Below are 15,008 nucleotides of genomic sequence, written 5' to 3'. Positions count from 1 at the left end.
CTAAAATCCTTCTATATTTACGCAACTGAAATGACTAAAAATTAAACGAAGTCCATGTCTAGCCCCCTATTCCTGTTTGCCTGAAAAATAAGTTAGGGAGATTGGTGAGCTTAAAGCCAATAAAAGTCTCCTTGCATAATATAGATCAATACCCAAAATAAAGAATTTCATACATATATAATAAAACAAAATTTATCATAATAGTTTAAAACAACGTGCTAACACCATCAACAATCTTTTCAAAATGACTTGATAAATCTTTGTTCTCAATTTATTTTCAAATCAATAATTCAAGAATATATATCACAACAAAATTGAGAACATTCATCATACCAAAGTAATTTTCATTGTGTATAGGATTTATCTGAAATCACATCAGTGCAAGAATCACCACTCACCTAACCCCTTTGTACAGAAATAGACAATTATCTAGTGACTTTGCTTCTCATTAATTCTCATAGCTCAAAGTTTAATGATCTAATCCTCCTCTAAGCTTGTATTTATAAGCCCCTCATGCTTTATCCAAATCCCTTTTGGTTTTGGATTTAATTTCCATTTTTATTTTTAATTCCCCAATTAATCATAATCCTTATCAAATCCTAACCAACTAATACATAAGTTTTTCTTCCTATTTATCCTCAAAATTTATATTACTAATCCTAATCCCTTTTTATAAGGAATTAATTTGTCTCTAAACTTTAGATGAATAATTTCCTCTTCTACAAGGAATTGATTTGTTTTCAATTCTATAATAATTTATCCTCATTCTTATCTTTATCCTTCTCAAATCATATTAAGATAAATCCATATATGTTTATGATATATCTTTCAATTATCCCTTAAGAGTCAATCCTAATTCTTTTCAAATTCTCTTCCAATAATCTATATATATATATATATAATAATTATGATTTTTCCTTGTTTATCCCACACTTAATCGAGTTTAATTCAAAATTCCAGCCACAATTAAATCCCTTCACAACTAAGATAATCCCTCTTATCTCACTCCATTTAGAATCTGAACTTATTAAAACTTTAAATTATCCTAATCTAATATGGCTTTAGAAATCCTATTTCCTCTTGGACTTTGGCTTCCTTATTATTTGTCTCTTATCTCATGTTTCCAACCGTGAAAAACATGTAATCATAATGTCATGGGTGTGACAGCAATTTAAATATAATAACTTTTAACTAAGTCACTTTTCTTCATTTTGTGTTATTGAGAGAAAAACAAAAAAGTTTTTAACTTTTCATAAAAATTATTTTTGCATAAATGATTATTGCAATAATGAAAAGGGTAAATTACACATAACATCCCTAATGTTTTAATTTTATAGATGTATTTGTGTATATATCTTCCTTTAGCGAATGTAATCCCTCGCTAGATGTTTTGCAACCAGTCTCCATACTCTTCCCAGGGGTTAAATAATGATGAAAAGTTGCATTCGGTGGTGGTGGTTGGCCCCTACTAATTATCTTTTTAATTTTATAGATGTATTTGTGTATATATCATCTGATTGTAATCTTTCACATCTGAATTACTTTTTCCTGTTTAAAGGTAAAAAGGAAAGGACTAGTTTAAAAATATACAAAATACCATATATTATTTTACCACTAATCAATCACAAATACAATATATGGAAAGTAACAATCATTTATTATTTAGTTGGATATGTGAAAAATAAAAAGACTTCTACTTTTTCATAAAAAACATACATACATCATATAATATACACTTCTTCTTCTGATACTAAAATGCAGAGAGGAGTGAAAACACAAAGGCCAGAGCAAAACAGTTAAAGATAAAAGCATGGCAGTAAGGCCAATCCATATACAGCACAGAAAGCAAACTATCTAAAAGCCCAAACCACAAGCTCATTGTACAGAAGAAAATCCTTAAAACAATTAACTGAAACAATAAACCCAACAGAAACAACACCGATAGCAAAAACACATTCCAACACGCTACTACTAGTTCACTGTTCCTTGCTCTTCTGCTTTGCTTGAACAGCAAGAGTTAATATGAATCAATGTATTCCAACTGTTAGGCAAGGGTAGGTTGAAGGTTTAGACATACCCCTATTTAGAGAGAGATAATTAAAGCTTAATCCTCAAGATATAATTAGAGAGAAGTTTTGCATGCAGAACATTCTCACCAACAATTTTGCATACACAGAAGTCATGAAAGACTGTTCTTAATTGTCCGTCATATGGAGATAAAAATGACGGATGAGGAAGTAGAGTCGACTCCATAGGTGCAATAAATAGTATGAGAGCAAAATACATTCCAATACACTTGTGTCATGCCATGGAATCATATAGTCGGTCATATGATTTTTGGCATGAATTATCCTATCCAACAAGTCAAAGGTACCTCTCCCCCAAAACAAGCTTCCCCATTGTAATAGAGAAACCAGATACATCTATTTGTGCACTGCAGGCCACTAGAAGTGAAGGATATCCTAAACCCTAAACCCACTCAATTACTAAGATTTGGTGCATCAGGCTTCTTCAATACCTAAGAAAGTCAATAAAATTGATAAAAAAAAACAACATTCACTAGTATTACAAGAAGCAGAGACCAAATTGTAAGTATCCAAAACCGAATAATAGATAAAACAAAACAAAAACAGTAAACACACACAACAATAAAAAAAGTTTAATTAAGTAAGCTGACCTGAAAAATTTAGGATGATGACCATTTGATTGTAACACCAAACAACTAAGTAAAAGAGGCAGAGAGATGATGGAAAGTATCCAAACAAAAGAAGACAAGAAAGAAAACACAAGTAAAGACACACATAAGAACAAAAGAAGTGTAGCCAAACCAAGGTAAAAGATCAGAATGCTGGCCACTGATTGTAACCCAGGTAGACTGGCAGCTACAAATATATGTATGTGTGAACAGAATAACTGCCCACTAATTTATAAGCACACTGCTCAACCATTTCAAGTGTTCAGCAAGATATACTCAGTAATCAATCCACTTAACATTCCAAGTGATCGGCTAAAGTAGATTTGGAAGGGGTATTCAAAATATTATTATGAATCATTATGTGAATTTCAATGGAATTATTATGTATGGATTTTAGGCTTCATGTTTAGTAAATCTGGGCAAGGGTTCAATTACCAATTGTGCTCTTCTAGGCAAATCGAGGGCAAGAATAACACCAGAGTATATTACTTTCTATAGTTAAACAAATAAAAACATGTTTCGAGGAGCAATATTACCCAATATTTTGCAATGCCACCATCAGGGATTGCTATGGATAGTTAAAGTCATCACCATGATTTGAAAGCATACACTATTCTGGATAGAGCGTTTCAAGATAATCACTAGGACACATTTGCTAGTAACATAACCAAAACCAGTTTTGAAGGAAAAGATAAAACTGGTACAACATCAAGCTATAGGCCCCAATGAAATTTTCTAAGAAAAAGAAAAACAAGGAAATTGTTATCTTGGGAGCACTGGAAACAAACTCTTTAGATGGATATGATACCTCTCTCTATCGCACCAACTCACAGATCGATTGGAATTTTAAAGAATGAATTTAATTCCAGAAGAATAGAATTGAAAGATTGACAGAAATATAAACCAAACCGCAAGAAGAACACAGAATTATCCTGGTTCAGATTGCCCCTTAGGACAACCCTACATCCAGCCTTAGAACCCTCGGAGAGCAGCCTTCTTTGATTGAGTAGAACGAGATCAGTACAGCCTTAGCCACGATTACAAGCATACAAGATTACAAAGAGCTATCACTAATTACACAGCCTTTTCTCTTAAGCTTTCTCGTGAATATCACGCATCCTAAACGCCTAGCACTCTGCCCTATTTATAGAAATTAGGGCATTAACTCCTAGGCAATTACATAACCAGGTATGGGCATTACCTGTTTATTCCCCAACTTAAATTCTAATTACAAGTTGGCCACTGCCTATCTATACCCTCTAAGATAATGATACACACTCACTGCCAAAGCCAACATCATCCTTACTCGAGACAAAACACTCTTAACAAAACTTGTCCAAAAGTTTAAAGCAAGAAATGTGAATTATAACATCTAGTATAGAAATAATGTACCACGCATCTAGTGGCTAGTACAAAACAATTCTCAATCTTATGAGCCAATAAATCAGCATGCCAGCATTTTAGAAAACTAAAGTGATAACATTACATTAAGTATGGTTTGTGGACTAGATGAAAAGGTTCAAGCATGACAAGCACGTTGTATGAACCATTTGATTCAATGTACCACCTTTTTCTAGAACCCATTATACAAGCTCAGGTTTTCACCAATGTGCAACTCAACATTAACACTAAGTTATTCTTTAATAAGCACAACCCTGTCCTAGGGAAGGGAATATTAAAACAAAAGAAAAAAATTGAATAGACAAAAATAGTCATCTCATAAACTTGAATGAATTAGATTACTAAATTAGAAATGCTACATCAATGGAGAAAAAAGGAAGTAAGGTAAAAACTAACGAATATATCATGACTCATTAGTAGCAGCTTAAATTTTAACACACTCCATAAAGCATCCAAAATTCCCTTTTCCATTCTAACAGGGGCTCCCATAAAGTGTCTGTTAGGAAAAGGACAAAAGTGATGAAATGAACTAGCTTGTTCCATTGTGATATAAATGCTTTTCATCTTTCATGAAACGGTAGCATCACGCTCACATATTTAACCTAGAAAGAAGCTTACACTTCATAAGATGAATTTAAGAACGATTTATTTCCCTGTTAACCACGAAAGTTTTAGTGTGGACAAGGGTAAAGTAATAAAACTGCCTCTTTTGGATTCTTGTGTAAAGTAATAAAACAGTAAGATAAAGAGCATACCTGGAAGTCATCTAGACTTTCACATGTGAGTAAATAGTGTCACTGGACTCTTCTAACAGTCCTTCCTGTCCCATGTATTTCTGAAACAAGCATCACTTTAGAACATCTAAAATAAACATACACAAACAACCATGTCTGGGAACTGATATCGAGCATTCGATTAGTTTGGAAAAGAAAATACAATTCATGTTATAATATAATTTTTGTTACCTGATCTCGTAGATCATAATAAAGTAGTTGTTTTGATAAACAATCATCTCCCCCATCCATGTATTCTTTCACTTTCCCAATTCAATTGCACTACCTTTTGATAGACCAGAAAGAGATGTGTCTACAGAACTTAGCGGAAGCTTTGTCATTCCCTCGTATAATGGAAAAACTGACAGTCTTAGAAAAAGGTATTGCAGCAAAACCTTTTCCTCCATCAGCATGCTATTGACAAATCACAGGAACATATATATTCCCTAGTGCAAGTTGAACCCATCTACCCAAAAAAAAAATTTGTTGAATCCGTGTGCTCTTTACATGGTTGAGTTCCCCCCTTGTAGTTATTGAGAATCTATACAACTTTGTTCATACCATGTTTATTCAATCTGTTTCTAAACCCCCTCAATGTAGTTGTACAAAACCATGTTAACCAAAGTGACCAAAATAGAAATATGCAAGCTCTTACAATGATTTCTACACATACTGTTTGTGTATCCACACAAGGGACTATCATGGAAGTCCATCTTCTCTCTTTCCTCAATTATTTGTGCAAGAAAAAAGATAAAAACCAAAGAAAAAACACATTTTATATCTTGTCCATTATTAAGGACATTCCAGGGTCCATCAATTAGGATCTAAAAGTACATCAACAGCAAATCGGAAACAATGTCTTCCAAATTACAAACACCAAAATACAATTCATGGCTTCTTCAAAAGCATTGTATTTTCCTACCTGCATAAACTATAGATACAAATTTCCCATTCATGACCATAGAAAGGTTACACATACACCAACTCTCAAATCTCATCGTCAATGAGAATTAACTATTTGAAGCCATTGTTATGTCAACACAAACACAAAATATGATTCATGGCTTCTTCAAGACCATTCATATTTTTCCACCCACATATAGATATAAATTTTTCCCATCCATGGACTATTCAAAAGCATTAGTAAGCTTCTTCTCAGAAGTCCTTAGAATTAAATTTGGCCGCAATTTCCTCACGTCCCGAATCAACTTTTTGGAGCTGATATTCTCGATCAAATCAATGTGTTTCCATGTGTGAACTGCAGCTATATATTTATCTTCTGCTTCTTGATCAGAAAGAGGATATTTACCCTATTGTATTGTATCTTGCATGTGTCCAGGCTTGTCCGTTAAAGCTCAGGATACCTTTGCTTCAAATAGAGCTTCAAAATCTCGGATCTCTCTCCCGACGCTCAATTTTTACACAGGTAATCCTTCACCATGTCACATGATGATTTTGAGTGGCTCATGCTTGTACATCGATACCTCGACTTTGTCTGCAACCTTAGTGCCCCATAATGAAACTTTATTAGCCAACGTAAACTATCAAAACTAAAACATAGAAGAAATCACAAACATGTTACACGATGAAGAACTTGAGGATGATGGAGTAAATGTATACCAGAGGAGGAGGGAGAGAAATAAGCACTAGCAGCGGGGGGAACAGGTGGAGTAGGGGGAGGAGGAGCATTAAGGTGGTCGGGGGATCCGCAGACGAAGTGGGTCTGTGGTAAGCGACCATAGCCGCTTTGTCTTGAGCTTTCTTTGCAGAAGAAATGGTCAAGACCTGAAACATTATTAGCCAACGTGAACTATAAAAACGAGGCAAACATTTACACTAATAAAGTGGAAACATTTCATGAGTGAGCAGATAGACAGAGGTATTTACCGCAAATGTGGTAAATCATTGATTCAATGTTTGAGACACTTGGAAATAAGCAGTTCCGCCTGCTGCTTGAAATCTGGATGTGTATGAAATCAAAAAAAGAAAACAAAACAAAATCTATGAAGGTTATCTGTTCGAAAGAACAGGCCAAAGCGTCCGATGCTTCGTTGGAGACAGATCTCATCGTCAGAAGCAAGTCGCCGATCGAGTCTGCCAAGCATTCTCAAACTCTAATCTGAAAATAATTGGAATGAAATGAATAAGACAACAAAAACAACTGCGAAAACAATTCGATCAAAGTAAAAAGAAACGAAGAAGGATAAGGAAAACCCTACCAGTTCAATGCAGTTCATCACCAGTCGCCATTCTTTGCTGATTCTGATTCAGGGAAGAGAGAGAGAGAGAGAGATGCTGGCTTCTGATTTAACCTAGAAATGTACAGCCCCCGACCTTATTTTAAAGGGCAGCGATTTACGTTAAACCCCCTCCTTTTTTGTTTATTTTCTACAAGGCCTCTTATATTTTGAAAATTACAATAACTACCCCACTTTTTGAAAATCCCCGCAGACTTTACTGGAATTTGATAATATGACTAAAATAACAGTTATAGTGAAAAAAACTCTTACTCTTATAATAAGTTTATTATTTATTATATATTTTAAATTTTTTAAAATTATACAACAGTGTTTATAATATAAAAATGTGCATTTCATCATGACAGAAAATAATGATTCTTTTTGTATTTTTAAATATAAGAATATATGTTGTTATAGACTTCATATTTTTATTGTGAAAAATAAATAAGAATACAAAAATTAAGAAAAAAATAAACCATTTTCAAATGTTGCAAGTATAATATGTACTTCTAGTATCAATTCTCTATAAATAATGAGAAAATGCTTATTATAAGTATTAAACTAAAAGATTAATCTAAGTATGCGCCAAATCTTAGTTTGGTACATATTTAAATTTTAGGCTAATATAACTTAATTTAATGGTTTTTATTGATGTGAAATTCCACTACCGATGCCAAATGTTTTTTTAATGGACATTCAATTCTATTATTTCAATTGTACTGGCGAGGCACAAATTGAAACACAAAAATGATGAGAATAAGAAAGAGAGAAAACAAAGTAGAAAGTCCAAAAAGGCAATCAAATATTAGGATAAAATGTCTCACCTAACAAAGATGGGAAGAGGAATGAGATCAAACGATATCATGAGTTATGGTCTTACAATGGTGATAGTGAAAAAAAATATAGTGGTGTTAATGCTTGGTGGTTCATGATTATTTTTCTTCTCTCTCTCTCTTACCTATTAACCATTGCAAGTGGTACATTTTGGATTTGTTCCAAAATCTATCATGCAATTTGGGAATAAGTAAAGATGGAAAAAAATAAAAATCAACAAAAAAAAGAATAAGTGGATAAAAACTCTCGCCAGTGAGAGATTCTAATCGACTAAACAATGATGATATGTTTTGAATATATGTTTATTAATGGACATTACGTAAGACTAATAAAGATTAAAATCTCATTAACCACGTCAGCAAAAAACAGTTAAGCTAAGTTGTTTTATGTTATTTAGCTAAACGATGATGATATGTTTTGAATATATGTTTATTAATGGATATTGCGTGAGGCTAATAAAGATTAAAATCTCATTAACCACGTCAGCAAAAAAATCATTAAGCTAAGTTCTTTTATGTTATTTAGATACTAAATTATTCATTTGACTTAAATATTATCAAGTCATGAAATACATGTCGGCTTAGAATTACTTATGTGAGGTAATTTAAAATATATAAAAATTATAAGATAAAAGTATTTTTATACGAAATATGATGTTTTTTTATATTATCAATAAAATGCAAAAAAAAAAAACTTGTCACAAAAAGTAATTCTTACAACCATAAAAATTTCATAGTAAAAAATACTAAATAAAATTGAGCTCATTAATGAAAAAATTTATAGTATCAAGTTCAATTATGAAAGAGGGTGAGAATTTGAAAAAAAATAAAAAAAGACAAATAAAACACCTTTATGCTAAATCATCAGACATTGGTGAAGCATTTTTTTATCATTAATATATTCATTTTTTACATAATTTATAAAAAAAAATGAAGATATACTTTATTCACTGGATAAATAGCAAAAGAAAGCTCAATTTTTTTCTTTTTTTGTAAATTTGTAACTTTATTCAATTGTTTTAATTTTACCAATTATATCTCAATTGACTCAATTTGATATAATTTTATCCAATATTTGTAATCAATTTATAAGGTGTGTGTCATTACTTACGTGGTATGTCACATGTCATAAAAATAAAAAAATAAGTGAGATCAATATGTACATATAAAGAAAAAAAATAATAAATAATATAAAAAATAAAATGACTAACCTTAATTAATAGGCAAAGTTTTAGTTTGAGTATCCCACTCATATTTTTTTTTTTTTATGACACGTGACTTACCATGTCGCACTCATATTGATTTTTATAACATGTGGCATGTCACATTAGCAATGACATACACATTGCAAATCGATTTTAAGTGTTAGATAAAATTACACTTAATTGAGTTAATTGGGATATAATTATCAAAATTAAAATAATTAAATAAAATTATAAATTCGCAAAAATATTTAGATTTCTTTTGTTATTTACCCTTATTTATTATATTTGATGTTTTGGTCTTTAATTCCTTTATAAGGAAAATAAAACAACAATTTCTAAAATATAATAAACACCATTTATTATTTAGCATATGGCCATTGCTAATCAAATACATTCAAAGCAATAACCATTCATTATATTACCAAGCACAAACGAACATAAATATAAAAGCTATTTACTAAAACTATATCAATACACATGTTTTTCAAATAAAAAAAAATCCTTGTCTATCCAACCTAGATCATTGTCGTTACCAACCTTCACTACCATTTTTAATCTTTTACCACTATAGTGACTAGCCACTTCCACTATATTTGATCTTTCACCGCCACTATTGTAACATCTTTCTTTTCATACATGCTATAACATTAAGAATTATTTTTTTTTCAATAATTAGTTACATTTTGACCTAAAAGTTTTTTAAATTTTCCTTTTACCCCTTAACATAACAATTTCAACAAAATAAAATTAAGACAGGTAATCAAAGTGTAACATAAAATGTAGTTTAGATCAAACCTAATTTAAAATATTATTACCACAAATAATATACACGTCATAAAACATAACTTAAATAGATCAATAATTCGATAAAAATAACTAAAACATCCATAAAGGTTTCAATCTCTTGATCTTTTGTTAGAACTTGATTCACCTAACATGTTTGAATATATTAATGTAATAAATGAATCTGATAGTAAGAGTTAAAATTATATATTTTCATGCATAACTAATGTAAATAAGAGATTTTTCATATTTTAACATCACCATGTGTTTTAAGAGGGTACACCACTTTTATTTATCGAGTTATACAATCTAATATGCCATTAGTATAAGAATTCTTTATTCATCCATAATAAATAAATAAACCCACCTTATACACCATGCTTCGAGGTTCAATATTTTTTTTTATAATTTTTCTATTCTTTATATATTTTTTCTAATTATTTATTTAATTATTTGTTTTTTCACATCGTGTGTGCAAATCAAATGTCCATCATATGCATGCTACCCACGCGCATAAAGCCATGTGTATGATTATGTCGTATTTTATCATCTTCTTCAAATATCTCCTGGTTATTAATTGCCATTGCTGGTCTTTAACCATCATTTTTCTTTTTCTTTTTTTTGTTTTACTTATTTGTCTCTTCCTACCCTTAATTTCTCAAATCAACCACTAAATGTCATTTTAAAGTACACCTTAATACTTAGTCAATAATGAAATCAATAACCATTGGTAAAATATTCAAGTACATCTCAATACTTGATTAAGAATTTATTTGAGTTACTCGAATAATTTATTTTAGTTGAGTAAATACTTAAATAAAGTTTTAAAATATATTTTAAACATTTTTTAGGTTACTCAAGTAATACAATGGCATTATTCGGATTAATACTTTCTTCAAACTTTTAAACCTTAATATTTAATAATACCTAATACTCGAGTAATAAGTTAAAACTAAGCTTAACCTAGGTGTTGCTCGATTGATACATATTATGTTACTTAAGATTTCATTTCAAATTATTCATATGTGTCCCAAAACATGTTATAACACTTTCTAATTTAGTTATTCTTTTGAGCTTATGGATACTTGAAGATAAACTTAGAGTAACCATTAAGATTTCATTTAAACACTTAAACCATATTTTGTTAAGCACAAAAATCAATCTAACGAGGGGATGTGCAATGTTGAGTTACATAGATCTTAACATATGCGCAGCGGAAATTAAAATTTAATTTAGAGGTATCCCGTTTTTCAGAAATTATGGTTTAATAAAACAAAGGCATAAACGAAAAATATCTCTTTGATGAAATCTTATTTCACCGTTAGATTTCCCGCCGTATAATCCTCCAAGTGTAGGATGCCGAGTCGGTCCACCCGAAATCACTTCTACTCAAGAATATCAAAGAGAGAAGATAAGTAGAAGAAATTTTTCACAAAAAATTCTAACTTACCTCTTGGATTCAAGAACACTTCTCCAAATTCTCTCTACATTCAAGTGAATCAAGAAGACACTTATGAGAGAAAATAAGAGTTTGGAGCTATTTATAGTTCCAATTAAAAACTATTCTTCATTAAATGGGTTGGGCTTCTCAAGCCCATTCCATTTAATGCAATTGGACCAAGCCCAATCCAATGGAATTTATTTGAATCCAATAGTGCCATTGAGCCAAGCCTAATGTACTAGCAAAAGGCCCAACCCAATCTATGATTAAATAATTACATTCATAATATAATTATTTAATTACTCTTATTTATCTAATAAATAAATGCACTATAATTAGTAATTATAAAATTACTAATTTATTTATTTTCTCTTTGAAAGTAATTTCTTTTTGGGTGGGACTTTCTGGGTCCACAAATAAATTGGCAACAAGAATAATCAACAATTAATTCTCGTAAATCATGAGTGACATCTAGCAATATATCATGATTACCCAATTTATTGTGAAGCGGGTATTGTGAACCTTTTACTACATTACCATACAATACGGTCCTTCTATCATCCTATATCCCGACAAGATATGAGATCATGGTCAGTAGGTCGAATCTCTTAATCTTGTCATATGACCAAATCCAAAATCAATCTTGACAAATTATGACACAACCCGTATGGAACAAATTCCATCGTCATATTACCTCGGCCAAGGATTTATCGTCAAGTGATTACTGGATCGCATAGGATATCTTCCTCATAAATCTCGAGGTGATAGATTCCATGTCTAATGCACACATACCTCATGTATCACTGAATCAGGCACATAGATACGTATGATTATCCTTGATTAGAACAACCACATGATATCGTTGATATCCTAATCCACCAATACACAGATATCCATGTCATCTCAGGTCTAAGGACTAGTTGTAAAATCTCAGCTAACATTAAATCATTGACCCGTGAGAAATAACCCATGTGATTTAATGTTAACAGTCCCGTTCAGTGAACTCGTTCTTGTAACGAGCACCCACTTATCTTCCTTCTATAGCTCATACAGAATGGCACGAGACTCACCAACCTTATCTTTCAGTATCTCATACTGAAACAAGGAGTAAGACAATGTGCTGGCCTTTACGAGTTGCTATCATCCATGATAGGAATTCTATAGCCAGGAACATGTTTATAGTATAACAAATTGTGGATTATCCGTAACTCGTATTCTTAACATTTAAGAATGGTATCCACTTCTTATTATACTAATGGATATATGTTTTATAATTTAAACCATATTGCAATTTAAATAAAAACATAAACTTGCCATTTAAATAATATTTAAGGAATTACAAGATCGAGTCCCTTTGTGTCACTGGAACTGATCTTTAGGGCTCATATCTAACATGCAATGAATTCAACATTTCGCTAACATCACAAATGACTATCTTTACCATTTATGGTCTTTCACTGCCATCGTGATTGATCACTTTTTTATCTCCAATCTTTTACCACCACCTTGACCAACTGGCCACCTTCATCATATCTAATATTTGTTGAAAATAAATTATTCAATATATAAGACCACAAATGTATTTTTTTTTTAAATGTGTAATACTATCTTAAAGTTTAGCCAATTAAAAGTGATCTATAAAGTTTATTTTTGGGCTATTGGGTATTAAACTATCATGAAAATAATGTGCAGAGACATAAGTTATATTTTTAAATTGATGAGGGGCCAATTTGGAAATATTAGAAGTTGTTAACTGCTTTTAGCAGTTATATATAAAGGGGTTATGGTCCCCAATTGATTAAAAAAAAAAAGTTTTCATATCTCTGCATCCCCATCAACAGAGAAATTATAAGAAATTATGAATCAATTGGAAGATCAAAAGACCCATTTTGATCAATCATCACAACGGATATAGGTACGCTTCCGTTTATTGTTTATTTCATTCTTAGTGATTTGACATAAATATTCTTAAAATTTGGATAATAATTCAACAAGTGGTATCAGAGAGGTTTTCATGTTGAATCATTAAGAATTATATTATTTATGATTCATGATTTACTTTTAGTATTATGATCTTTAAGTTTTTTTTATGAATTCAGTTTTTCAAAATCAATTTTTACATTCAGTTACGCGCAGTCAAAAGACTGTGCTGGTAAGGAACAGTCGCAGCCAAATGTCAAAAAACTGCGCTAGTAAGGAACAGTCGCGGCCATTTGGCCGCGGCATTAAGGAAGTCAAAGCCGCGGCCAGTGGCCACGGCATCAAGATGGTAGCGGCCAAATGGCCGCTGCATTAAATAAAATTTGGCCGCTGCATTAAATAAAATGGCATCAAGATGGCAGGGGCCAAATGGCTGTTGCATTAAATAAAATGAAAAGTTAAGAAAAGCAGCGGCCATTTGGCCGTTGCATTAAGAAAAAGAAATGGCCGCAGCCTCCAGGCCGCGGCGTCGTGGCAGAAGGGCAGCCTACCTGTTGCCTTCATTATAGGAGATGAAACTCCTAGGGTTTTCAGACATAGGCCAAACAGGTCCATGGTGATTTGGGCTTTTGGGTTGCAAGCTAAGCCTGCAATAAATCAATTTATTAATTAATCAAATTTAGTAAATTAATTAATTAATTAAATTCAGTAAATTAATTTAAAACAATTTTTTTCTCCATTTAAAAAAAATTAGGGTTATTTGATGCAATTTTAAATTCAGATATTGGCTTGCTTATATATATATTTTGAAATAAATTAATTGAAACAACATGTCGCCAAAGTGACATCTCTTGTAGAAATTAATTTGTTTTGAAATATAAACGGTTGTGTGGATGTAACTTATGTGAATATTTATCGGCCCAAATAAAGGTAAATGTTTAACATAATTTCATATGCACTTGGGGAAATAAATGCGTGATAATTGTTCAGTTTATACATGTGACCAATAAATCGGCCCAAAGGAAGATTTATTGTTTGATATGTAATTATTATCAGTATTCGATTACTACACCAAGAGTATCACTTACAATTAATATTACTGTCTAAATACTTGATATTAATGTTATGCTAGGTATCTTGAGATGGGGCTCACCATCATTTGAATTTATTGATTAATTTATTATGGATATTAATTGAGCATGTTTTTTATTTGGTTATTTTGTTCTCTATACAGCTAATATGTCTGCTACTACAATATCTGCCAATATAAATTCAATTCTCATGCTGAATGTGACAAACTTCAAGGATTGGAAAGAGAATATTTTGATTGTTCTAGGCTGCATGGATCTAGACCTTGTGCTCAGCATTGAGCAACCCACTCCTCTTACAGATGAAAGTTCATTTCATGATAGGAAGAACTTTGAGAAGTGGGACCGCTTAAATAGCATGAGTTTTATAATCATTAAGCACGGCATTCCAGAAGCCTTTAGGGGTGTAGCGTCCGAAGGGATAACTAATGCTAAGGAGTTCCTTGCCGAAATTGAGAAGCGTTTTGCGAAAAATGATAAGGCTGAAACAACCACGCTTTTGCAACGCTTGATTTCAATGAAATATAAAGGCAAAGATAACATAAGGGAGTACATTATGGAAATATCTCACATTGCTTCAAAACTTAAGGGATTAAAGCTTGAGCTGTTTGATGACTTGCTCGTGCATT

At 31.6% G+C, this 15,008-nt stretch overlaps 1 protein-coding gene across 2 annotated transcripts; it reads right to left on the bottom strand.

Moving 5' to 3' along the window:
* Nucleotides 1-5,698: 5,698 nt before the first annotated feature.
* Nucleotides 5,699-7,210, bottom strand: LOC127786972 (uncharacterized). 2 transcript variants are annotated; one of them, XM_052314786.1, is made up of 4 exons: nt 7,089-7,210; nt 6,757-6,988; nt 6,490-6,654; nt 5,699-6,371 (listed from the first exon to the last, which is right to left on the bottom strand). In XM_052314786.1, the coding sequence occupies exons 2-4, from the start codon at nt 6,935-6,937 to the stop codon at nt 6,334-6,336; spliced, it is 384 nt and encodes a 127-aa protein (XP_052170746.1). In that variant the 5' UTR covers nt 6,938-6,988; nt 7,089-7,210; the 3' UTR covers nt 5,699-6,333. The 2 variants fall into 2 exon arrangements, with proteins under 2 accessions (XP_052170746.1, XP_052170745.1); XM_052314785.1 differs by having other exon boundaries at nt 5,699-6,364.
* Nucleotides 7,211-15,008: the final 7,798 nt, after the last annotated feature.

Source organism: Diospyros lotus, chromosome 12 (assembly GCF_014633365.1).
Source record: "Diospyros lotus cultivar Yz01 chromosome 12, ASM1463336v1, whole genome shotgun sequence".
Lineage (NCBI taxonomy): Eukaryota > Viridiplantae > Streptophyta > Magnoliopsida > Ericales > Ebenaceae > Diospyros > Diospyros lotus.
This window is presented reverse-complemented; position numbering and strand designations above follow the sequence as displayed.